This window comes from Coregonus clupeaformis, chromosome 31 (genome assembly GCF_020615455.1).
Source record: "Coregonus clupeaformis isolate EN_2021a chromosome 31, ASM2061545v1, whole genome shotgun sequence".
Taxonomy (NCBI): Eukaryota; Metazoa; Chordata; class Actinopteri; order Salmoniformes; family Salmonidae; genus Coregonus; species Coregonus clupeaformis.
The window spans coordinates 25,894,307-25,921,898 of record NC_059222.1 but is presented as its reverse complement, the minus strand read 5'-3'; the positions used below and the strand labels follow the sequence as shown (position 1 = coordinate 25,921,898).

General features: G+C 43.0%; 1 protein-coding gene across 4 annotated transcripts in view; it reads left to right on the top strand.

Annotated features, from left to right (window-relative positions):
- Positions 1–27,592, top strand: part of LOC121547304 (serine-rich coiled-coil domain-containing protein 2-like) — a 91,058-nt gene that overhangs the window by 37,811 nt on the left and 25,655 nt on the right. For all 4 annotated transcript variants that reach the window (XM_041858498.2, XM_041858497.2, XM_041858496.2 and 1 more), the window contains exons 4-8: positions 6,225–6,327; positions 7,895–7,979; positions 8,733–8,895; positions 16,766–16,852; positions 18,329–18,415. In XM_041858498.2, coding sequence (XP_041714432.1) covers positions 6,225–6,327; positions 7,895–7,979; positions 8,733–8,895; positions 16,766–16,852; positions 18,329–18,415 — 525 coding nt within the window. The remainder of the gene's footprint in view (positions 1–6,224; positions 6,328–7,894; positions 7,980–8,732; positions 8,896–16,765; positions 16,853–18,328; positions 18,416–27,592) is intronic.

Sequence of the window (27,592 nt, the reverse complement as noted above, 5' to 3'; positions counted from 1 at the left end):
TTAAGGTTGTGTGTGTGTGTGTGTGTGTGTGTGTGTCTGTCTCCCAGAATAGGGTCACATTTTGAGGGTGGTTTCACTCCGACAGCTGTGTCCATGAAGCGAAACAAATATTGATGAGCGAGAGAAGGAGAAGAGTGCTCTTTCCCTCCAACAGTCCAGTAACCACTTTTAAGGTTGTGGATTTCTCTGGTGTGCGTGCGTTGGTAACCTAATGTAGAAGGCGTAAAATAAACTTCTGAGCAGAGTTTATTTATTTCTGGTCCTGAATATAGGCTTGGGTGGTATACCGTATATACTGTATACAGGCTTATTTAGAAATACAGGCAGTATAATTTTCAATAACGTCAAAAAAACCAATTTATTTATAACTTTTTTTTGGGGGGCCCCCAAAAATAAATATATGTTTGGAAAGAAATAGCGTCCCTTGTCCGTAATACCGTGTACCCCGGGATCGTACAGAAACATTATGAAGGTATGAAAATCTGTATACCGCCCCACCCTACATGATGAGAAGAAAAACAAAAAAACTGTCAGTGGAGGTTCCCTTATGCACAGTTCAACCAATCCAGTACATTTGGAGGAGGAGTTCCCGAGTGGTGCAGTGGTCTAAGGCACTGCATCTCAGTCACCGGCCGTGATTGGGAGTCCCATAGGGTGGCGCACAATTGGCCTAGCATCGTCTGGGTTTGGCCGGTGTAGGCCGTCATTGTAAATAAGAATTTGTTCTTAACTGACTTGCCTAGTTAAATAAAGGTAAAATAAAATAAAAGTTAAGATGCCGTTTTGCCTTGTTAACATCCAAAAGTGGAAGTCGTTTCACACGCTCTTTCTATTTCCCCTGAAAACCGGATGCATCCAGTTGTTGCCGACTCCGCTGAGGGTGCTTTGTTGGTGCGTTTGCGCGAATGTGTGCGACTCCCAACAGTTGGGTCACATTTTGAGGGTGGTTTCATGCCGACAGCTGTGTTCATCAAGTGAAACATGAAAGCAGCTTTCACAGGCTGCTGGTAAATGATGTCCAGATTGGGGAGGCATGAATTAGATTTAAACTTGCTCTGGACTTCAACTCCCATCAGCATCTGTGGTGCAATGCCCCTGTGGGATTTTTCCTGGCTGGCCAGTTATATAATAAGTGGAGTGGCACAAAATGAGATTGGGAAGTGATAACCCTTACCGAAAAAACAGGCTTCTGGCAAACAGTTGAGGCAAATCTTTGCCAATTTGTATTTTCACATATAAATTAGCGACTTGTGAACTTCAGGTAAACAATTCTGGGAAAGTTGTGGCGAACATTCTACTGTTTGCTGCAAACTCATTGTATGCAAATTAGATCAGGTTTATATTAACAACATTGAAATGTTGTGTCTTCATAAACCAAATCACAACTTTAAATTAACTTGCTTCTCACAGAGAGAACTAAACATACTAAATGTGCTAAATATACTAAACAACATGTATTCGATGTCTAAACAGATCAAAGTAAATCCAAAACAAGTTGAAATCATCAGCATGCTAATGAAGAAAAGAGCAAAGACTGAATATTTCACAAATAACAACATTTACATGAGAGGAATGTGAACACTTTGGGGATGTTGACCTTTGGATGTTTAATGGAGCAACTACAGAATTGACATGAGCCAAGTGATGACTGAACAATAGCATTCAACCAATGGAGGTTTAAAAGAGAACAAAATTGAAATAATTAAAAGAACAAAAACAAAATCAAACCCAGTTCAAAACGATTGCCTTTTTGAGTGAACTTTGGAAATGGTGGCCCTGTGGAATTCCTTCGTCCAAAGTTTGTTCAACGGATGCACTGAAACAATCAGAAAACACAAAACAAAAACATTAGGATACTGAAAACAATTACTGAAAACATTTTCTATTTTGGCATCTTAAAAGGTAGACTCCGCGGCTAAAGGGTGGGTTTTGCTTTGGAAAAACAGGGTCAGCTGGTACGAAGTTGTCTTGATGTTGCTACAGTAATCTTCTCACTGAAACTGTCATTCTATATATTTTTCAGCAAGAAAACAATGTTTCTGCCTTGTGTAAATGCTATATAAACAAACGATGTAGCTCGCATAAACTGGGACCTAGGTCTACTAAATTAACATTTTTAAATGTGTGGCCACCTGTTCCTAGAGAGCCACAGTATATATGATTTTTCTCCGGCCAAGCCTCAACACAATTGATTCAAACTAATCAACTAATTATTGTCTTCAATCTAGACTGGGGACTTCAATCTAGCCAGTTGTCTACTAGTTGTCTCTTCTTCCTGACAGGTGTGTAAGGCTTGGGTGGAAGAAAAGTAATACAATGTAGTTATGCTTAATTTGGCAATTCATATTACATGAGCCACAGGTTTGCCAAAGATTAAAATAGGATGTTGAGAGAACTGTTTGCCCAAAAAAGCCTCTGGCGAACCGTTTGCCACTAGTGGCAATAAAATATATTGTTAAAAATTATTGTTGCCAATGGTTTGCCACACATTCACCACTAGTGGCAAACATTTGCAAGCTCCTGGCAACATTTTGTGGCACACTATTTAATTTGCATCAAATTTGCCACAAACTTGCCGCATCAAATACATGTTTGTAGGGGAATGAGTGATAAAAATAGCCTAAAAAGCCTCAATCTCTACCTCCTCCTGGAAAACCTAGATGGAGTGACCATCTTTGGCCAGAGACGCCTATGTCAGGACTTGGAGAAGGTTGTGTCAGGTGTTGAGAGTATATACAGTGGGGGAAAAAAGTATTTAGTCAGCCACCAATTGTGCAAGTTCTCCCACTTAAAAAGATGAGAGAGGCCTGTAATTTTCATCATAGGTACACGTCAACTATGACAGACAAAATGAGAAAAAAAAAATCCAGAAAATCACATTGTAGGATTTTTAATGAATTTATTTGCAAATTATGGTGGAAAATAAGTATTTGGTCAATAACAAAAGTTTCTCAATACTTTGTTATATACCCTTTGTTGGCAATGACACAGGTCAAATGTTTTCTGTAAGTCTTCACAAGGTTTTCACACACTGTTGCTGGTATTTTGGCCCATTCCTCCATGCAGATCTCCTCTAGAGCAGTGATGTTTTGGGGCTGTCGCTGGGCAACACGGACTTTCAACTCCCTCCAAAGATTTTCTATGGGGTTGAGATCTGGAGACTGGCAAGGCCACTCCAGGACCTTGAAATGCTTCTTACGAAGCCACTCCTTCGTTGCCCGGGCAGTGTGTTTGGGATCATTGTCATGCTGAAAGACCCAGCCACGTTTCATCTTCCATGCCCTTGCTGATGGAAGGAGGTTTTCACTCAAAATCTCACGATACATGGCCCCATTCATTCTTTCCTTTACACGGATCAGTCGTCCTGGTCCCTTTGCAGAAAAACATCCCCAAAGCATGATGTTTCCACCCCCCATGCTTCACAGTAGGTATGGTGTTCTTTGGATGCAACTCAGCATTCTTTGTCCTCCAAACACAACGAGTTGAGTTTTTACCAAAAGTTCTATTTTGGTTTCATCTGACCATATGACATTCTCCCAATCCTCTTCTGGATCATCCAAATGCACTCTAGCAAACTTCAGACGGGCCTGGACATGTACTGGCTTAAGCAGGGGGACACGTCTGGCGCTGCAGGATTTGAGTCCCTGGCGGCGTAGTGTGTTACTGATGGTAGGCTTTGTTACTTTGGTCCCAGCTCTCTGCAGGTCATTCACTAGGTCCCCCCGTGTGGTTCTGGGATTTTTGCTCACCGTTCTTGTGATCATTTTGACCCCACGGGGTGAGATCTTGCGTGGAGCCCCAGATCGAGGGAGATTATCAGTGGTCTTGTATGTCTTCCATTTCCTAATAATTGCTCCCACAGTTGATTTCTTCAAACCAAGCTGCTTACCTATTGCATATTCAGTCTTCCCAGCCTGGTGCAGGTCTACAATCTTGTTTCTGGTGTCCTTTGACAGCTCTTTGGTCTTGGCCATAGTGGAGTTTGGAGTGTGACTGTTTGAGGTTGTGGACAGGTGTCTTTTTATACTGATAACAAGTTCAAACTGGTGCCATTAATACAGGTAACGAGTGGAGGACAGAGGAGCCTCTTAAAGGAGAAGTTACAGGTCTGTGAGAGCCAGAAATCTTGCTTGTTTGTAGGTGACCAAATACTTATTTTCCACCATAATTTGCAAATAAATTCATTAAAAATCCTACAATGTGATTTTCTGGATTTTTTTCCCTCAATTTGTCTGTCATAGTTACAGGCCTCTCATCTTTTTAAGTGGGAGAATTTGCACAATTGGTGGCTGACTAAATACTTTTTTTCCCCCACTGTACTATATAGTCCAGCATAGTATTGGTTAAATTCCATCCACTTTACTTATCGATTTTAGTAGAAAAGTTTGACATTTATGTGGAGAAAATAAGAAAGCTCAATTTGCATTCTCATAGAAGTGCCAGTGTATGAAAGAGAAGGCCTCGGTTACAAGGTTTTCACAGATTGCATGTGTGGAGCTCTGCCATTGTACTCTGCTCGCCGGTTTGAGAAGCCACTCCATTGTGAGGATAAAAATTTACTCTGCAATATCAAATGAATGTTTGTAAAAAGGCCACGACACAGAGAGAGAGCAAAAGTAGTACAGTCTGAAAACAGATAAAAGATACAAACCATTGAAGAGGAGGTAACAAGGCTACTCTAAACCAGGCTGTTGATTTCTTTTCAAAAGGATGTTCAAATAAAAGCATGGGAGGGGGTGGTTAGGCCTAGTAGAAATGGTATAAAGTAGAGGCATCTGATGTCCTCCAACGTTAGAGGTCAGTGCGACGCTCAGTGTGCCAGCCAAGCTGTCTTGCGTCCTTTGAGGAAGGACAGTTGAGGATGGACAGAGCAGAACTGGCTCGAAGGACCAGAATTGTGTGCAGTGGAGTTCAATGAAAGCGGGAGGGGCTTTCAAGATCGGCTTCATGGGTACAAGCGTGAGATCTTAAAGGGACAGCACCCAATTATCATTCAGAGCTCAGACTTGGGTGAACCTTTTGTACTTTATCCATAGGAACGTTGTTTTTTTTACCCCTTTTTCTCTCCAATTTCGGGATATCCAATTGGTAGTTAGTCTTGTCCCATCGCTGCAACTCCCCTACGGAGGACATGGGTATTTACATAACAATGGCTAACTGTGAACATGGGTTTACACCCTCGATGGTTAACACCTCCTCACAAAGCAACTGTTTTGATTATGTAGAGGTTGTTGATTCTGCTCTTCACAAGTCTTCACTATCAGCCCTCTATGGAAACACAATTTCCCTAGTATAACATCGAGGTATATATGGCGGCAGGTAGCTTAGTGGGTAAGAGCGTTGTGCCAGTAACCGAAAGGTCGCTGGTTCTAATCCCCGAGCCGACTAGGTGAAAAATCTGTCTGTGCCCTTGAGCAAGGCACTTAACCCTAATTGCTCATGTAAGCAAGAGCGTCTGCTAAAATGACTAAAATGTAATACGCTAGTGAAACACTGGTGTTAGTCGAAAAGCAGCATTAGAGAGGTGTCAGTGAGATGCCCCAAGTCCCAGGCAGTTCCACATAGAGGCTGAGTGTCTGTCTATAGCTCTGATGACAAGTGAGCAAGCCGACAGCGACAAGGCTGCTTAGGGGATCTGAGATCCCTAAAAATTTTGCTAACGTAAGACCTTGACCATTGATCTCTCCTCGGAGCTCCTGTGTTGTTGTTTTTCTAGCAGGGTATTAGGCTGTAATGTCGTGCTACGGATGGATGGGCATGTGCCATGGGGAAATGTAATTTCCCCAGGAGCGCTGTGCTGTGACTAAGCCCACTCTGACCGAAGACAGGGGGCCAGAGCAAAAGGAGAATGGGCCAGAAGATAACCACGCTCTATATGGAGACAGACAGTTCTCTCACGGCCAAGGATTGGTTGTTGTTTCAGTACCCCCCCCCTCCTCTCTCTTTCTTCTCCCCACTTTCATCCCACCATTTGTCTAAAATTGGTTTCTCTTCAATATAATGATTTTCTCTCCAGCAGATCTATCGTAGTCTTGCATAAAACAAGTAACAATTTTCAACCTATGTCTTGAGGGGTCATTAAGACGAAAAAGTAGTTTTACCCCATACATTATTGAACAAGCTCTCTCTCCTCTCTCTCGCGCTCTCTCCGCTCTCTCCTCTCTCTCGCGCCCTCTCCTCGCTCTCTCATTTGCGCTCTCTCCTCTCTCTCTCTCTAATCCTAGGACATACTCAACAACCTGGAGAACCTAGAGTCTGGGTGTGACCTGGACGAAGATGACCTCATGCTGGACGATGACCTCCCTGAGGATGGCTCATTGCACAGTGGTGAGTGTGGTTTTTGTCTAGACTGATCTCAGCACAGTTTTTGAGTTTTCCATTTTAATGATCAAGATTAGTTTTGGTGGAGAGTAAGCTGATCCTAGAGCTGTGCCAACGGGCAACTTAGTTCTAACGGGAGCGAGTGTGGGAAAAGGGGAACAAGGAGAGTGCTGTCCTGTCAGAAATACTACACGGGAATGCACCTCACAAGCTCAACATCATGTGTTGAAGCATGACATTAGAGTTAGCATAAGGCCATGTCAATCCGCCCAAGGTGCCCTCCCTCCTGTTTGACTGACCATAGTTGGAGTAAGGAGGTCATAACCCCGATATCAGGGTGCTATAGCAGCTTCCTTTAGAGGCACGAAATCCGTATGGGAAAGGGAAGGCCTTGGCTTTCTATTTTTACTGTACACTCCCTTGACAGGAAAAGCCCCAAACATCAACTGCACTTTCACTCTTCGCCTCGTAGCCTTTGCCTCCCGGTCAAGGCTCTTCAGCCATCTCTGAGTACACACAGCCAGACTAGGGTGTTGAAGTTTTCAAAGCAACAAATTCACACTCTCTCAGGTTATTTCTTTCAAGCTCTGTTTGTTATTCCGTGTCCATAGCAGTCTTCTTTTGAACCTTAATCATGGGTGAAAGAAGAACACATGTTTTCAGTGAACCCAGACACAACAGATGCTTAAGGAATGCAGAGAGGGCTGGGTTCATAGTTGCCTCGGTTAGTACTATCTATCTCGTCTCTATCTATCTCTGGTAGCAGCATGTCAAGCATGGGAGGATCAATTTGTTCTCTCCCGCAGATCTTCTTTTTGTCTCTATTTTGCCGTGTTTTCATCCCACTCAGATTTGCCTGGGAAGCTGTACTGAGAGACTGTTCTGTGGTGGTAAAAGAAGAAATCAGATCATTTCCATAAGGCTTCATTTTAAGTGTTCTGTTGATTGCAGAGTTATAGTTGGCATCTTTGTGCGTGAGAGTGAGACAAACCCCCAGAGAGATGAGCAGTCTCAGGCATCAGATTCGGAAATGTGCTCTTATTAGTTCTGATATCTTTCTCGGCCCTGCTCTCGACTGCTCCCGGCAATCTGAAAACACTGGTTATATAGTACATACGTTAGTACTTTGAGCATGGGGAGAAACTGAGGAAGAAAATATGGTATCATTTCTTTAAAGTGTGTGTGGCTTGGAGATTGTGTGTAAGAGAGAATGTGTGTGTGTGCACACTTATTTGTGTGTGTGAGAGAGTGTCTGTCTGTGTATGCCAATGTGTGAGTGTGCTGACAGGTATAGGATCTACATTTGAGCCAGTTTGCTACAGCAGGAAAATAATCCTGCAGCAACAGGAAATATGCATTTTTACGTGGATTATAATGAATGGACATTTTTGTAGGGGTTGATAAACATTTCCGTAAGGGAAAATCAAGTCAGAAATTTGTAAGTGGAAGTTACAAACTTCAGAAGACTTTTAAACCTCAAATACACTACAAGTTGTAGAAGTTCTCGTGTATGTGTGTATGGTCCTCATTTGACTCCATGCCTTTGTCTCTGCCTTTTTGTCTCCTGTTGTAGATACTGATGGGATGTCCCATCTGGCCCTCTGGAGGAGGAGACAGCTCTGTTGGACTGTAGAGGACCAACTCCACAACGACAACAGGTGAGCTGCTGGGGGCATTAAATTACATTTCTTTGTCACACAAATCCTGGCACTCTGACTGTCTCTCTGCCTTTGCCCTCTGGTATTGAGTCTGGCTGGGAATTGCCAGGGACCTCACAATACGATGTTATCATGATACTTAGGTGCAGATGCGATATGTATTGTGATTCTATATACATCACGATTCTATATGTATTGCGATTTGATACTGTGTTTCTATTGCGATTCGATGTTCCAAACATATTACTCACAATGTCTGCTGCAGAGGGACAAGAGAAAGCCATGAGAAAATTTGTTTGGGTGGTAAAAGTGTTCAAAACATGTTGTAGAACTAGCTATAGGATGATAAATACCGGAGTTTTGCTGCAGGTACACACCGACTAGCGCTAGCTAACATTAACAACCAAGCCAAAAAAAGAAGAAAAAGGAAAAAATCGCCTTTTACTCTACTCTATAAATGTTTTCCCCCCCATCCCTAATTGAGAGACCTACGTCAATGTGAATTGTGTGTGTGCACTGCTGATGTGGGAGACAGCCACTCGTGCCCTGGTAACTGAGTAACATGTCTCGTCCTCCTACCTGCCACTCACCTGTCCCAGGCTTCCTCCCGTGGGCACTCCGATTCACCCCTGTATCACATGCAGTGACTAACTCTCTTGCTCTCGCTCTCGCTCTCTCTCTCTCTCTCTCGCTCCCTCTCTCGCTCTCTCTCCCTCTCTCTCTTTGTCCCTCCCTGTCCCTCTACCTCTCCAGTAGTGACTGTGGGTTCCAGCCGTATGATGGGTACCAGGGTCAGGGCACAGGCTTGGCAGCCCCTCACCAGGCTGTGGAGCTGGATGAGCTGACACTGAAACACATGGCAGAGGACTGCTGCTCTGTAAAGGCCCAGCTAGAACACCTTAAACTACTGCTGCAGGTCGGTCACACACGTACAGACGCACACCATCACTCTGCTTCAGCTCCACTCATACTGTATAGATAGAACACACACTACATGATAGACAATGCACTTGTATGCAAACAATCACACTATTCCCATGTATTGTTAGGATTCAAACTCACTCACTCACTGATTATACTATTCGTGTCTATTTTTGTCTGAACTAGGGAGGTGACTCATACTGAGATCTACACTAAATATACAAAAGTATGTGGACACCCCTTCAAATGAGTGGATTCTGCTATTTCAGCCATACCCATTGATGACAGGTATATAAAATCGAGTACACAGCCATGCAATCTCCGTTGACAAACATTGGCAGTAGAATGGCCTTACTGAAGAGACTTTCAACGTGGCACCATCATAGGATGCCACCTTTCCAACAAGTCAGTTCGTCAAATTTATCCCCTGCTAGAGCTGCCCCGGTCAACTGTAAGTGCTGTTATTGTGAAGTGGAAACGTCTAGGAGCAACATTGGCTCAGCCGCAAAGTGGTAGGCCACACAAGCTCACAGAACGGGGTCGCTGAGTGCTGAAGCGCATAGCGTGTAAAAATTGTCTGTCTTTGGTTGCAACACTCACTACCGAGTTCCAAACTGCCTCTGGAAGCAACGTCAGCACAAGAACTGTTCGTCTGGAGTTTCATGAAATGGGTTTCCATGGTCGAGCAGCCACACAAAAGCCTAAGATCACATGCGCAATGCCAAGCGTTGGCTGGAGTGGTGAAGCTTGCTGCCATTGGACTCTGGAGCAGTGGAAACGGGTTCTCTGGAGTGATGAATCACGCCATACCTGCCCCAATGCATAGGTTTGGCGGATGCCAGGAGAACGCTACCTGCCCCAATGCATAGTGCCAACTTTAAAGTTTGGTGGAGGATGAATAATGGTCTGGGGCTGTTTTTCATGGTTCGGGCTAGGCCCCTTAGTTCCAGTGAAGGGAAATGTTAACGCAACAGCATACAATGATTATGTGCTCTGAACTTTGTGGCAACAATTTGGGGAAGGCCCTTTCCTGTTTCAGCATGACAATGCCCCGTGCACAAAGCGAGGTTCATACAGAAGTGGTTTGTCGAGATCGGTGTGGACGAACTTACCTAGCCTGCACAGAGCACTGACCTCAACCCCATCGAACACCTTTGGTATGAATTGGAACTCCGACTGCGAGCCAGGCCTAATCGCCCAACATCAGTGCCCGACCTTACTAATGGTCTTGTGGCTGAATGGAATCAAGTCCCTGCAGCAATGTTCCAACATCTAGTGGAAAGCCTTCCCAGAAGAGTGGAGGCTGTTATAGCAGCAACAGGGGGACCAACTCCATATTCATGCCCATGATTATGAAATGAGATGTTCGACGAGCAGGTATCCACATACTTGTGGTCATGTAGTGTACTTTGAGAGTCTGATGATCCTTTGTAAATGGGTCGTTACTCTCAAAAGGCACCGAATTGGTGGATATCACCTAATTTTAACATTCTGTCGTAAAGAGCACATGTTCATTTTCTAGGGTAAATTTAAAAAATGACTGTTAAGTGCCAAATAAAGTCATAGGATTGCCCGTAACAGGGTTGACGATTTAATCTTAAATCAGCCATAAATCCCCTTGTGACATGGCGAATGGAAGCTTGTTTTGTGCAACAGGGAGTGGCAATTGAATGCAAGCTTAACAAAGAAATGGAAACTGTTAAAACATTTCATGGCTGTCTATCTATGGGAATCGAAAGGGGATACCTAGTCATTTGCACAACTAAATGCATTCAACCGAAATGTTTCTTCTTCATTTAACCCAATCAGTGAGGTGTGGGGGGGGCTGCCTTAATTGACGTCCACGTCGTCGAGCTGTATTTTCATGTCATCCAACAAATGTAAACGCTTTGCTAAACAGCATTGCCACTTGGATTGGAACCAGTGCTTTGGTCAGATGACATGAATATAGAGCTCTTTGAACCCCATACCTATTGTAAAACATTTTAGAAAAGGGCTCAGTGCCGTTATCCTCGCAAGGTGAGGTATTGAACGGTATTGGAAACAGGGCTGTCAATAATTTTGACCCCTAACTTTTTGAGAAAACAAATAAATATATATATATATATATATATCTTGTTAAACAAAATCTCTTTGAGTAATTGTATTAGTATAAAATAATATACTTTAAAATAAATGTTGAGCATACAATATACAAAGTGTCTTAATAGGGCATTGGGGCACCAATAGCCAGAACAGCTTCAATGCACCTTGGCATAGATTCTACAAGTGTCTGGAACTCTATTGGAGGGATGCGACACCATTCTTTCACAATAAATTCCATAATTTGGTGTTTTGCTGATGGTGGTGGAAAATACTACAGGCGCAGCTCTTGAATCTCCCACGTTAAATTGGGTTGAGATCTGGTGAATGAGACTGCCTTGGCAAGTAGTTTACATCGTTTTCATGCTCATCAAACCATTCAGTGACCACTCTTTCCCTGTGGATTGGGGCGTAGCCAAAGTAATGTCCAAAATAATGGCCTGCCCAGCATTTTTATACATGACCCTAAGCATGATGGGATGTTAATTAACTCAGGAACCACACGTGTGGAAGCACCTGCTTTCAATATACTTTGTGTCCCTCATTTACTCAAGTATTTCCATTATTTTGGCAGTAAGCTGCAGCTCAGTATTTTAATTATTATTTTATACAGTCATTTTTGCTCATCTTTATCAAGGGTGTCAATAATTTCGGACCCCACTGTATTTGGATGAGACAGTTCCAGGCTGTAATTATTGTTATCTGTGTATTATAGTGCAACAGTGTTCCTATTGATTGGTCATCTATCTCCTGCTCCCCCATAGTCCTCAGAGAAAGCAGGGGGCAAATACTGTATGCGTCCCAAATGGCTCCCTATGTAGTGCACTACTTTTGACCAGGGCCCATACAGTGCCTTCAGAAAGTATTCGTAACCCTTAACTTATTCGACATGTTGTGTCACAGCCTGAATTAAAAATGGATTAAATGGATTATTTTTCTCACCCATCTACACATAATACCCCATAATGACAAAGTGAAAACAAGTTTTTAGAAATCTTTGCTAATTTATTGAAAATGAAATATCTCATTTACATAAGTATGCACACCCCTGAGTCAATAATTGTTTGAATCACCTTTTGCAGCGATTACAGCTGTGAGTCTTTCTGGGTAAGCTTTCAACACCTGGATTGTACAATATTTGCACATTATTCATTTTAACATTTATTAAAGCTCTGCCAAGTTGGTTGTTGATCATTGCTAGACAGCCCTTTCAAGTCTTGCCATAAATTTTCAAGCCGTTTTAAGTCAAAACTGTAACTAGGCCACTCAGGAACATTCATTTTAATCTTGGTAAGCAACTCCAATGTATCCAACTCCAACATGATGCAGCCACCACCATGCTTGAAAATATGAAGAGTGGAACTCAGTGATGTGTTTTATTGGATTTGCCCCAAACCTTAGTGCCTTATTGCAAACAGGATGCATATTTTGAAATATTTTATTTTGTACAGGCTTACTTTTCACTCTGTCATTTAGGTTAGTAATGTGGAGTAACTACAATGTAGTTGATCCATCACACACAGTCACATAGAGTCCATGCAATGTATGTGACTTGTTAAGCACATTTTTGTTCCTGAACTTATTTAGGTTTGCCATAACAAAGGGGTTGAATACTTATTGACTCAAGACATTTCAGCTTTTCATTTTTAATTAATTTGTAAAAATATATAAAAACATAATCACTCTTTGACATTGTGGGGTATTGTGTGTAGGCCAGTGACTCAAAATCACAATTGAATCCATTTTAAATTCAGGCTGTAACACAACAAAATGTGGAAAAAGTCAAGGGGTGTGGATACTTTCTGAAGGTACTGTTGGAAATAGGGTTCCATTTGGGATGCAGCCACTGTGTTTGTACATATCTGCAGTGTAAAGTTGGGACATAGTATCTCAGCCAGTGAGTTTAGGAGGAGAGTGACTGGCCACCAACATCTTCATAGACTTTTGGGGATATTATCCCTATGCTCTGTATAACAGTAGGCTCACTGCAGTAGCCTATGCCAATAGTGACTAGTCAAAAGTAGTGCACTATATAGGGAATAAGGTGCCATTTGAGACTATTCCAAGGACCACAGCCTGATAGCAGGGCTACTGCTCTGCTGTCATTGATATCTCTGTGCATCAAAACAGTGATTATGTTGTTGTTCTTGTCCCACTGCAGTCCCATAGGGCTATTGTCAACACTCACATCATAGATTTGCACGGCCACATCCACGTCCCACAGACAATTATTATCTCTGTGTGACAATCTGACAGAATCAATGATGAAAGCGGCCGATTCCCCAACGCTCCAGCCACGATATCCAAGGCTGTGGTGAGATTTGGGATGCCGCTAATGTGTCTCTGTCAGCGAGGGATGGGAGATAAATGTGGTGGCGATCGGAAGCGTCTGATTGCAAGAGGCTGTAATTGGTTTACGCACGGCTTGTTTTGTGTCCTACTCTTAAAATTGCTTGCGATGAGCAACGGGGAGCCAGAAGATGAGAGACTGAGTGTGCATTGCAAATGGCACCCTATTCCCTATATAGTGCACTGCTTTTGACCAGGGCCCTATGACCCCTAGTCAAAAGTAGTGCACTATATAAGGAATAGGGTGCCATTTGAAACAACCTGATTCTGATGGGAGCTGGACTGGTCACACTGATTGGACAAATATTGGTGTGGTTCATTGATCCTTTATTTATACAGGCCCTTGCCAATAGAGATAGAAAACCAATACATTGTATGCTTGTCGATTTTTATTCTTCTTATTGTATTATTTTTACATCTCTCCCTCCTTGACAAATGTGTCACAATTATAGAACTATCATGATCTGGGTGGGTCTGTGTCTACAAGTCTGTAACGAATAAACCCCTTGTCTAAGGGTACCATGTCAGGATTGCAAATCTAATGTTGATCAGATCTCAGATCCAAAACCTCTGAGTGAGCTGAGCTGAGTTCCATTGGTGGGCACTGGGCAGTGTAGCCAAACTGAAAAGCAGCTTAGAGACTCCCTCCTACATTATGCACTGGGATGACACAACCCCTTGTAGACTTTTCTACACTGATCCCCCTCATGATGCTATACAGTGGGGAAAAAAAGTATTTAGTCAGCCACCAATTGTGCAAGTTCTCCCACTTAAAAAGATGAGAGGCCTGTAATTTTCATCATAGGTACACGTCAACTATGACAGACAAAATGAGATTTTTTTTCTCCAGAAAATCACATTGTAGGATTTTTAATGAATTTATTTGCAAATTATGGTGGAAAATAAGTATTTGGTCAATAACAAAAGTTTCTCAATACTTTGTTATATACCCTTTGTTGGCAATGACACAGGTCAAATGTTTTCTGTAAGTCTTCACAAGGTTTTCACACACTGTTGCTGGTATTTTGTTCCATTCCTCCATGCAGATCTCCTCTAGAGCAGTGATGTTTTGGGGCTGTCGCTGGGCAACACGGACTTTCAACTCCCTCCAAAGATTTTCTATGGGGTTGAGATCTGGAGACTGGCTAGGCCACTCCAGGACCTTGAAATGCTTCTTACGAAGCCACTCCTTCGTTGCCCGGGCGGTGTGTTTGGGATCACTGTCATGCTGAAAGACCCAGCCACGTTTCATCTTCAATGCCCTTGCTGATGGAAGGAGGTTTTCACTCAATCTCACGATACATGGCCCCATTCATTCTTTCCTTTACACGGATCAGTCGTCCTGGTCCCTTTGCAGAAAAACAGCCCCAAAGCATGATGTTTCCACCCCCATGCTTCACAGTAGGTATGGTGTTCTTTGGATGCAACTCAGCATTCTTTGTCCTCCAAACACGACGAGTTGAGTTTTTACCAAAAAGTTATATTTTGGTTTCATCTGACCATATGACATTCTCCCAGTCCTCTTCTGGATCATCCAAATGCACTCTAGCAAACTTCAGACGGGCCTGGACATGTACTGGCTTAAGCAGGGTGACACGTCTGGCACTGCAGGATTTGAGTCCCTGGTGGCGTAGTGTGTTACTGATGGTAGGCTTTGTTACTTTGGTCCCAGCTCTCTGCAGGTCATTCACTAGGTCCCCCCGTGTGGTTCTGGGATTTTTGCTCACCGTTCTTGTGATCATTTTGACCCCACGGGGTGAGATCTTGCGTGGAGCCCCAGATCGAGGGAGATTATGAGTGGTCTTGTATGTCTTCCATTTCCTAATAATTGCTCCCACAGTTGATTTCTTCAAACCAAGCTGCTTACCTATTGCAGATTCAGTCTTCCCAGCCTGGTGCAGGTCTACAATTTTGTTTCTGGTGTCCTTTGACAGCTCTTTGGTCTTGGCCATAGTGGAGTTTGGAGTGTGACAGGTGTCTTTTTATACTGATAACAAGTTCAAACAGGTGCCATTAATACAGGTAACGAGTGGAGGACAGAGGAGCCTCTTAAAGACGAAGTTACAGGTCTGTGAGAGCCAGAAATCTTGCTTGTTTGTAGGTGACCAAATACTTATTTTCCACCATAATTTGCAAATAAATTCATTAAAAATCCTATAATGTGATTTTCTGGATTTTTTTTTCTCAATTTGTCTGTCATAGTTGACGTGTACCTATGATGAAAATTACAGGCTTCATCTTTTTAAGTGGGAGAACTTGCACAATTGGTGGCTGACTAAATACTTTTTCCCCCCACTGTATCATCCTCCTCTCCACAGCTCCATAGGGAGTGGGTCACAAAACAGTCCATCACACCATGATCACACATTTAGTAGCTCTAGTGGGTTGTTGAAATGTGGATAGCACGACAACTTATGTGTCAGAATATCTTTATTGAAAGCCTGATTGACACTAAAGAGCACTTTGAATGTAGCGGCTGTAGTCTATGTCATTACTAATGCACAATATCTTCCTGATCTTCTCTCTGTTAGTTGAAACGTTGCCATGGAAATGGCACAATCTCAATGTTAACGCAAAGATAAACGATAACCTAATGTCCCTAGTCATCAAGACATCCAGGACATCTTGAAAGACCAATTGAAAGCGAGTAATGGTTTTGTACAGCCAATAGGCTATTTGTATTTGTAATCCATGGAAAAGAGCTTACGGCTGAACCTTGGTTTCTTCATAGAAATATAAGGGATAAAAAAAGAGTTCTATGAACTGTGCTATTAACTGTCGACTGTGAGGCAGGAATATATTATTTTCACTCGAGCCGCTATTAAAAGAGAAGAGGGTTGTAGAAAAAGCCATTGTTGTGGTAGGAACATACTGAAATCTTAGTGGTCAATTGAAATCACTCTCTTCTTCTTCTTCATCTCCAAGGCTCTTCTCTACAAGGTTCTATCAAACTGAGGGTGTTCTCTGAAAATGGCTCCTGTCACGGTGTTAAATTGCACTTAATGCCTTCAAACTGCCAGCTCTCGCTGGCTCAGTGAGCAGTGTGTGAGCACTGAGTGCTTTTGTTAGCTTGACGCGCTAAAACTACTCCTGGCATCGTTAGGTCCGACCAGGGGGTGGATTGGTGGTGGTAGGAGTTTGGAGAGTTAATTCAGTTCAGTGTGTAAGAGTCACAAAGATACAAACGCAGCTGTCATAATGTTGGGTTACAGTTCCTGCTGTTGGCGAGCCAGTCTTTAGCCTTCTGTTATATGCCCTGCCACAGTCAAAGACTGGCTCTTTATACCAAAAAAAGAGAGCACAAAGGTATATGGTAGTTGGCCAACATGAATGTTACATTTACATTTTAGTCATATATTTCTCTCTGAAATCTGAGTGAGCCAGCAATTCACAAGCCTAATATGAGTTGTGTATGTTTTGCTGTTCTTGTATAGATGGAGGATGGTAGTGATATGGACGACACTCTGACTCTGGATACCTTGAGTCCAGAATCCAGAGAGGACCCAATTCAAGCTCGACAGGTAAGACCCACTGTTTAACACCACACACACACACACACACACACACACACACACACAGTAGTAGGACGTGTACTGTCAAACAAACCCCATGTAGACAGTGGATTATGCCCATGTTATAGTTGTTTGTCCAAGGCCCTGTTTATCCTTGTGTTACCAGTGCCCATCTTCTGTTTGTGTTCTCATGGCCTGAGTGCTTTGGTTTATTTTCCTTTTGTTGTTTGTGTGCATACCCTGTTTTTGTCTGCTGTGGAAAATAGTACGTTCTCTATTCTCAGGTTATTTTTGTCGCCGTGTCAGCTCTAGGTCTGTTTGTGTGTATATGCTTGTTTGCCGGGCGTATTACGTTTTTGAATCTGGAATCAAATTTCCTGTTATTGTGTATGTTTATTTTGCGTGTTTGCAATTGCCTGCGTGTTCGGGGCACCTTGAATCTCCCTTTTTAAAGTAGTCAAGCAAGGGCTAGTCTGTTCTGTTCCTTCTCCTCTCTACATAAAAATGGCCCTGTCTCAACCTCCTCCTGACCTAACCTGTAAACACTGCAGACCTGTGTACAGCTGAGCCAATGTTCTTTGGCTCTGCCAGCTTAGCCTTGCCCTCCCAGCATGTCTGTCTGGGGCAGTGGGGGGGGGGAGAATAACCACCCTGAACCACAAAGACATTAACGACCCTAACAACCTGGCGGAGCCCAAACCCACACTGCTCATCCCCCTCCCTGGAAGCTAGCAGAGCCCTGCTGTACAATAGCATTGACATGGATGGTGAAGGCTCCAAAACGGGCTGACCCTGAGTGCGGTCCATATTCTCTAGCATGCACTGACACAGAGAGACAGAGAGGGGGCATTGGAGCAGGAGCCAGCAGGCATTTATAATGCATCTATACATTAAATGTATAGCCATTTCTGCACACATTTTTCGATCACGCAGGGACTGTGTGTGTTTGTCTGGCTGGGCTGGAGTGCAGGGACCGGGGAAGGGAGAGGGTAGCGGCCGGGCCAGACGGAGCCCGGCTGGGCTGGGAGCGCATCAGAATGCAGCCTGTCTACCTGGCCCTAGGGCTCCCGCTCCATGTTTGGCTGAGCTTATCATTACTCTCCCCTCCCGACAGGTGTTTGAATTCTCATTCGAGGGCGTCTCCCTCTCTGTCTTCTTCTAGCTTTCCAAACATGATTTTTCGCGCTCTCTCGCGCTCTCTCTCTCTTTCTCGCATTCACTGGCTCCCTCCATCTCTGCCTCCTGCAGTGAGACATCACAGCCAGGTTCATGGTTTGTGACTGACCCGTGATTGGCTGATCGACCTCCCCCTTATTCCCTGCTGTCCTCTGGATGAATTCACAAATTGGATTCTGGCTCAGATCTTGGCAGCCATGCGGTGGACAGGTGAAGATGAGTCGGGAATAGAAATGTGTGTTTAAGGCCGTTAGGGGTCAAATAAATCTGTGTGGCTGTACTGAACTGTCTTCTCTGTGTGTGTTACAGGTGGAGGAGCTGTTGAAGGAGGTGCAGGAGCTGAGAGAGGAGCTGAGGAGTAAAGACAGGACCATTGCTCAGCTGACCCAGCAGATGGTATGTACTTACTAGTGTACAAAAGTTGACACCGTAAGCGTAAACTCTATTTCAGTGCAGTGCACTTCATCGGCTCCGAATTCCAACCTTTCTCACGCCATTTTCAAGTCACTCTTCTAGCTAGTCGCTACCACTGTGACCCATGCACAGTAAGTGTTGTCAAACCCCAGGATTTTACCAGGCTCTTCCAAACCCACAGCCACTTCAGCCAGGTCACCCATTATACAAGTCAGTATTCGACGTCCATCCATGTCTGAGGATGTCTGGAGATGACGTGGAAACCGGCCACTAGGGGCAACAGTGAGCGCTGTTACCTTCAAGTAGGTTTCAGTATTGCTAGGGCGTTGTGGACTGGGATGGTGGATGGGCGTAAGCATCTGCCTCTGATTCCAAAGTTTGCATCCAGCGATAGAAAGACGTTTTTATATTTTAGTTTTAAGCCTATCCCAAACCTTAACCCTTACATTTACATTTTAGTCATTTAGCAGACGCTCTTATCCAGAGCGACTTACAGTTAGTGAGTGCATACATTATCATACTGGCCCCCCGTGGGAAACAAACCCACAACCCTGGCGTTGCAAGCGCCATGCTCTACCAACTGAGCTACAGTGGACTACCTTACCTTAATCATTCAGAGTTAATGCCTAACCTTAAACACTTTGAAATTTGATGTTTTGGAAGAACTTCGAAATTTGACATTTGAGAAACATGGATGAACGTCTAATTCTGACGTGAGACTGTGAGAGCTTGTTGTCCACTTGTAGATCCAGCCACATAGTGACATGTCAGCTCCTATTAGTCTATAAGCCTCTCCTCTGCCATCCACTCACTGTGGGGATCATGAAGTAACTATGGTCTCCATACACCTTAGCCAAATACATTTAAACTCAGTTTTTCACAATTCCTGACATTTAATCCTAGTAAAAATTCCCTGGTTAGGTCAGTTGCATTTTTACATTTTAGTCATTTAGCAGACGCTCTTATCCAGAGCGACTTACAGTTAGTGAGTGCATACATTTTCATACTGGCCCCCCGTGGGAATCGAACCCACAACCCTAGTTGTGGTAGTAGGTTCCCCGCGCAGCGGTTTGGGTGAAGAACTGCAATGCTGCTGGGTTTTTCCCGCACAACAGTTTCCCATGTGTATCAAGAATGGTCCACCACCCAAAGGACATCCAGCCAACTTGACACAACTGTGGGAAGCATTTGAGTCAACATGGGCCAGCATCCCTATGGAAGGCTTTTTGTATTGGTGTCTGTGTAAAATTTGAACTGAATGACTCTCTTGAATCGCGTGCCCCTTGAAAATGGAACGCTTGTGCAACTCAATATTAGGAAGGTGTTCTTAACGTTTTGTATACTCAGTGTATCTCTCTTTTTCTCGGTCTGTCTCTATCTATGTGAAATTTTCCATCTCCCATCTCCCATGCCTGATCAAACTGAATGAAAATTAGAAAGTTGAGTTATTAAGTAAATGTGTTATTGATTTGAGGCTTACTGCTTTAATCCACAACAACATGTTGAAATTAGACTTAATTGATTTTCCACCCACCTCTTTTCAACACTAACTTTGTGTTCATTTCATAGTGCTGTTTTGATGCTGTTTACATGTTATTTGTTAAACTGTTTTTCACGCCTTGTGATTAACGTTGAAAGAAACAGTTGGAAGTATTGGTTTTTCTAGTATCCTGTCATTTCCTACTGTTTTGTCCCAATGTAACTCCAGACTCTGTATAATGTATCATCCAATTATTTTAATGTTTCATCCAATTATTTAACGGTTGTGGCAAATTCCCAGCATCATTTCAAATACCATATAATCTACCTTTCACATTACCATATCACAGATATGCTATTTAAGTTTAATTAGCTAACTTCTGTTTTGATATTATCATCTCTTTACAACCCTACTTTAAGCCATGCATTCTTATTTTTCTTATTTTTTCAGGGGTAGATCAGCTTTAATATTGCAGATAGATTGTGGCTTCCATCAATGTAATTGTCTGCATCATTTCCAATCCCCCATATATATTTATTTTTTATATATACAGTGGGGGAAAAAAGTATTTAGTCAGCCACCAATTGTGCAAGTTCTCCCACTTAGAACGATGAGAGAGGCCTGTAATTTTCATCATAGATACACGTCAACTATGACAGACAAATTGAGAATTTTTTTTCTCCAGAAAATCAAATTGTAGGATTTTTAATGAATTTATTTGCAAATTATGGTGGAAAATAAGTATTTGGTCACCTACAAACAAGCAAGATTTCTGGCTCTCACAGACCTGTAACTTCTTCTTTAAGAGGCTCCTCTGTCCTCCACTCGTTACCTGTATTAATGGCACCTGTTTGAACTTGTTATCAGTATAAAAGACACCTGTCCACAACCTCAAACAGTCACACTCCAAACTCCACTATGGCCAAGACCAAAGAGCTGTCAAAGGACACCAGAAACAAAATTGTAGACCTGCACCAGGCTGGGAAGACTGAATCTGCAATAGGTAAGCAGCTTGGTTTGAAGAAATCAACTGTGGGAGCAATTATTAGGAAATGGAAGACATACAAGACCACTGATAATCTCCCTCGATCTGGGGCTCCACGCAAGATCTCACCCCGTGGGGTCAAAATGATCACAAGAACGGTGAGCAAAAATCCCAGAACCACACGGGGGGACCTAGTGAATGACCTGCAGAGAGCTGGGACCAAAGTAACAAAGCCTACCATCAGTAACACACTACGCCGCCAGGGTCTCAAATTCTGCAGTGCCAGACGTGTCCCCCTGCTTAAGCCAGTACATGTCCAGGCCCGTCTGAAGTTTGCTAGAGTGCATTTGGATGATCCAGAAGAGGATTGGGAGAATGTCATATGGTCAGATGAAACCAAAATATAACGTTTTGGTAAAAACTCAACTCGTCGTGTTTGGAGGACAAAGAATGCTGAGTTGCATCCAAAGAACACCATACCTACTGTGAAGCATGGGGGTGGAAACATCATGCTTTGGGGCTGTTTTTCTGCAAAGGGACCAGGACGACTGATCCGTGTAAAGGAAAGAATGAATGGGGCCATGTATCGTGAGATTTTGAGTGAAAACCTCCTTCCATCAGCAAGGGCATTGAAGATGAAACGTGGCTGGGTCTTTCAGCATGACAATGATTCCAAACACACCGCCCGGGCAATGAAGGAGTGGCTTCGTAAGAAGCATTTCAAGGTCCTGGAGTGGCCTAGCCAGTCTCCAGATCTCAACCCCATAGAAAATCTTTGGAGGGAGTTGAAAGTCCGTGTTGCCCAGCGACAGCCCCAAAACATCACTGCTCTAGAGGAGATCTGCATGGAGGAATGGGCCAAAATACCAGCAACAGTGTGTGAAAACCTTGTGAAGACTTACAGAAAACGTTTGACCTGTGTCATTGCCAACAAAGGGTATATAACAAAGTATTGAGAAACTTTTGTTATTGACCAAATACTTATTTTCCACCATAATTTGCAAATAAATTCATTAAAAATCCTACAATGTGGTTTTCTGGATTTTTTTTTCTCATTTTGTCTGTCATAGTTGACGTGTACCTATGATGAAAATTACAGGCCTCTCTCATCTTTTTAAGTGGGAGAACTTGCACAATTGGTGGCTGACTAAATACTTTTTTTCCTCACTGTATGTATGTATGTATGTATGTATGTATGTATGTATGTATGTATGTATATACAGTGGGGAGAACAAGTATTTGATACACTGCCGATTATGCAGGTTTTCCTACTTACAAAGCATGTAGAGGTCTGTAAATATTATCATAGGTACACTTCAACTGTGAGAGATGGAATCTAAAACAAAAATCCAGAAAATCACATTGTATGATTTTTAAAGTAATTAATTTGCATTTTATTGCATGACATAAGTATTTGATCACCTACCAACCAGTAAGAATTCCGGCTCTCACAGACCTGTTCATTTTTCTTTAAGAAGCCCTCCTGTTCTCCACTCATTACCTGTATTAACTGCACCTGTTTGAACTCGTTACCGGTATAAAAGACACCTGTCCACACACTCAATCAAACAGACTCCAACCTCTCCACAATGGCCAAGACCAGAGAGCTGTGTAAGGACATCAGGGATAAAATTGTAGACCTGCAGAAGGCTGGGATGGGCTACAGGACAATAGGCAAGAAGCTTGGTGAGAAGGCAACAACTGTTGGCACAATTATTAGAAAATGGAAGAAGTTGAAGATGACGGTCAATCACCCTCGGTCTGGGGCTCCATGCAAGATCTCACCTCGTGGGGCATCAGTGATCATGAGGAAGGTGAGGGATCAGCCCAGAACTACATGGCAGGACCTGGTCAATGACCTGAAGAGAGCTGGGACCACAGTCTCAAAGAAAACCATTAGTAACACACTACGCCGTCATGGATGAAAATCCTGCAGCGCACGCAAGGTCCCCCTGCTCAAGCCAGCGCATGTTCAGGCCCGTCTGAAGTTTGCAAATAACCATCAAAAATAGAGCTTTTTGGTCTAAACTCCACTCGCCGTGTTTGGAGGAAGAAGAAGGATGAGTACAACCCCAAGAACACCATCCCAACCGTGAAGCATGGAGGTGGAAACATCATTCTTTGGGGATGCTTTTCTGCAAAGGGGACAGGACGACTGCACCGTATTGAGGGGAGGATGGATGGGGCCATGTATTGCGAGATCTTGGCCAACAACAACCTTCCCTCAGTAAGAGCATTGAAGATGGGTCGTGGCTGGGTCTTCCAGCATGACAACGACCCGAAACACACAGCCAGGGCAACTAAGGAGTGGCTCCGTAAGAAGCATCTCAAGGTCCTGGAGTGGCCTAGCCAGTCTCCAGACCTGAACCCAATAGAAAATCTTTGGAGGGAGCTGAAAGTCTGTATTGCCCACCGACAGCCCCGAAACCTGAAGGATCTGTAGAAGGTCTGTATGGAGGAGTGGGCCAAAATCCCTGCTGCAGTGTGTGCAAACCTGGTCAAGACCTACATGATCGTATGATCTCTGTAATTGCAAACAAAGGTTTCTGTACCAAATATTAAGTTCTGCTTTTCTGATGTATCAAATACTTATGTCATGCAATAAAATACAAATTCATTACTTAAAAATCATACAATGTGATTTTCTGGATTTTTGTTTTAGATTCCGTCTCTCACAGTTGAAGTGTACCTATGATAAAAATTACAGACCTCTACATGCTTTGTAAGTAGGAAAACCTGCAAAATCGGCAGTGTATCAAATACTTGTTCTCCCCACTGTGTGTATATATATATATATATATATATATATATATATATATATATATATATATATATATATATATATATATATATACCCTTACCATCGATCTCTGAACACATCCAGATTAGATTTCTATTCGCCATATATTTTTCAACTGTGCTGTGATTTTTCACAAAGTTCTGAACATTTCTTTTCTCATAGACTACATATTGTAAATTAAAGAAACATTTTTGCTAAGAGTATTATTATATTATTGATCGATTGACTTTTTAAATCACCCAGTAGTGCTATTTGCAGAGTTAGCTCCAGGTAAATGTTGCAATTCTTCAGTCATTCCTGAACGTGTGAACAAAAACAATCAACAGTACCAAAACTAATTCTGTCTCTTCACAGCAAAATCTGCAGAGCTAGGATGATTGTATCCCCCATATACAGTAAATTCGGAAAGTATTCAGACCCCTTCCCTTTTTCCGCATTTTGTTACAGCCTTATTCTAAAATAAATTAAATTAAAAATGTTCCTCATCAATCTATACACAATACCCCATAATGACAAAGTGAAAACAGGTTTTTAGACATTTTTACCAATTTATAAAAAACGGAAATATCTTATTTACATAAGTATTCAGACCCTTTTCTATGAGATTTGAAATTGAGCTCCGGTACATCCTGTTTCCATTGATCATCCTTGAGATGTATCTACAACTTGATTGGAGTCCACCTGTGGTAAATTCAATTGATTGATCATGATTTGGAAAGGCACACACCTGTCTATATAAGGTCCCACAGTTGATAGTGCATGCCAGAGCAAAAACCAAGCCATGAGGTCGAAGGAATTGTCGGTAGAACTCCGAGACAGGATTGTGTCGAGGCACAGACCTGGGGAAGGGCACCAAAAAAGTTCTGCAGCATTGAAGGTCCCCAAGAACACAGTGGCCTCCATCATTCTTAAATGGAAGAAGTTTGGAACCACCAAGACTCTTCCTAGAGCTGACTGCCCAGCCAAACTGTGCAATCGGGGGAGAAGGGCCTTGGCCAGGGAGGTGACCAAGAAACCTGATGGTAACTCTGACAGAGCTCCAGAGATCCTCTGTGGAGATGGGAGAACCTTGCAGAAGGACAACCATCTCGGCAGCGCTCCACCAATAAGGCCTTTATGGTAGTGGCCAGACGGATGCCACTCCTCAGTAAAAGGCACATGACATCCCGCTTGGAGTTTGCCAAAAGGCTCCTAAAGAACTCTCAGACCATGAGAAACAAGATTCTCTGGTCTGATGAAACCAAGATTAAACTCTGGCCTGAATGTCAAGCGTCACGTCTGGAGGAAACCTGGCACAGTCCCTATGGTGAAGCTTGGTGGTGGCAGCATCATGCTGTGGGTATGTTTTTCAGCGGCAGGGACTGGGAGACTAGTCAGGATCGAGGGAAAGATGAACGGAGCAAAGTACAGAGAGATCCTTGATTAAAACCTGCTCCAGAGAGCTCATGACCTCAGACTGGGGCAAAGGTTCACCTTCCAACAGGACAACGACCCTAAGCACACAGCTAAGACCACGCAGGAGTGGCTTCGGGACAAGTCTCAATGTCCTTGAGTGGCCCAGCCAGAGCCCGGACTTGATGTAACATCTCCGGAGAGACCTGAAAATAGCTGTGCAGCGACGCTCTCCATCCAACCTGCCAGAGGTTGAGAGGATCTGCAGAGGAGAATGGGAGAAACTCCCCAAATACAGGTGTGCCAAGCTTGTAGCGTCATACCCAAGAAGATTCGAGGCTGTAATCACTGCCAAAGGTGCTTCAACAAAGTACTGAGTAAAGGGTCTGAATACTTATGTAAATGTGATATTTCAGTTTGTATTTTTTTTATACATTTGCAAACAGGATGATGGGGTATTGTGTGTAGATTGATGTGGGGGAAAAAAAACAATTTAATACATTTTTGAATAAGGCTGTAACGTAACAAAATGTGGAAAAAGTCTAGGGGTCTGAATACTTTCTGAATGCACTGTACATTATATTATGTCCTGGTTAAAAAGCCATGCATTATTAGCAACCTCTTTCCATTCCATAGACCATTTATTGAAACATGATTTAAGGCTGATGTTCTTTATTACTAGAATCAGCCTGGATGCATGATTCAGGCCCAGAGGAGCTGTGAAGGCAGCAGTGGGGATTCATTACACATCTCTCTCTTTGCTGCTAATTTCACCTTTTGAAGTTGAGCTAGCATATCAAACAACAGAGCACTGTTTTATTTCAGGGAATCAACCTCCTGTTGTTTTATTTCAGCATGCCATAGCTGATTTTCTTTATGACTGGAATCATCCTGGATGCATGATTTAGGTCCAGAGGAGCCGTGAAGGCAGCAGGGGGATTCATTACTATTTCTTCACCACAGGAACAGACCTCTCTCTCTCCTCCTAATATCACAGTTGAAGTTGAACTAGCGTATCGATCAATAGAGCAATGTTTTATTTCAGGGAATCATCCTCCTGTTGGTAGTTTGGTAGTATAGTAGTATGGTAGTATGCAGACATAACAGGGAGTTGGAGCCTGGACAGAATCTGATTGGTAGGGCTTGTTATTCTAAAGGAGAGGAATACCTGTACACTGTTTGAGTAGTTCGATAATTTCTGGGAGTGTTTCCACCCTCTATGCTAAGAGCCATAGTGATTGAAACGTTGCCATTCATTGTGGGCGCATTCAAACACTTGCACCTGATACTGTAGGGCAGCAGTGTCAAACTCATTCCATGGAGGGCAGAGTGTCTGCTGGGTTTTCTTATTTTCTTTCAATGTGTGTCCAATTAAGACCTACACAACCAGGTGAGAGGAGTTCCTAACTAATCAATGCCCTTAATTGATCAATCAAGTACAAGGGAGAAGTGAAAACCTGCTGCCACTTGGCCCTCCATGGAATGAGAGGCCTATAAGTGTTTGCACAGGTAATTTTATGCATGTGTAATCAGAAAGGTTGGGTGTGTTAAAGAGCCCTGGGGTTTTGAACGACGCTTGAAAGAGTACAAACACAAAGCTGGTGTTTGTCTGTTGCCTGGTCCAAGTATAGGTAATGGAAGATGAGGGAGTCCTAAAAGAGCACACTGCTACCGTACCGGTACATGATGATTTAGTGGCTGTGGCTTAGGCGTCTCAACTGTCCTCTGTGTGTGCGTCTGCGTGTTAGTCTGCATCTGTGCGTTTCTGTGTGTGTCATACTCAGGCCACAGCCAAAGGCCACCCTTGCTCTCCTCTTCTGCTCTGAGGTTGTGAGATGGAGAACCTTGCAGTTTTTAATTTGTCTTCTGGGCTGTGGGTGTTTTCTTTGGGAAATAAAAGGGCTGTTGCGGCCTTGTTTCGGGTGGGCCATTTCAGTGGCCATTTCAGAAGCACTCATACTGTTCATTGCTTCTTTGTGTCCCTGGCCTACACAGAGGGCTAAAGACAGGCTTAGTAGGACCATACACAATGAAGCAGACACACTAATTGCTTATTGCAGTTTATGGACTTGTTACACTTCTACTATAAATGTTATAAAGGTTCCGTCCTCTCACATTTGTTTTTATGATATTTTATGACCTTGGCTTTTATATGATCGCTCATATTTTATTTTAGCCCCGATTGGGTGTTTGTTGTCATCGTGTCCCCAACACCCTGGTCATTAAATAAGTACTCCAACAGATAATTACGATTAATTAATCTTAAACTGTGTTGTTGTGATTAAAAATGTTTATTTACACACATGCAACCAACTCAAAACACACACTGCACCGGCAACTCTTCTTGGCAATGACATTTATTTTGCAACCAACCAATAGGCCAACATGATTGAACTGAATGATATTGTATTGGTGTCTGTGTAAAGTTTCAACTGAATGACTCTCTTGAATAGGCTGCCCCTGACAATGCAACTCTATTTGAAACTAATAAACAACATAATT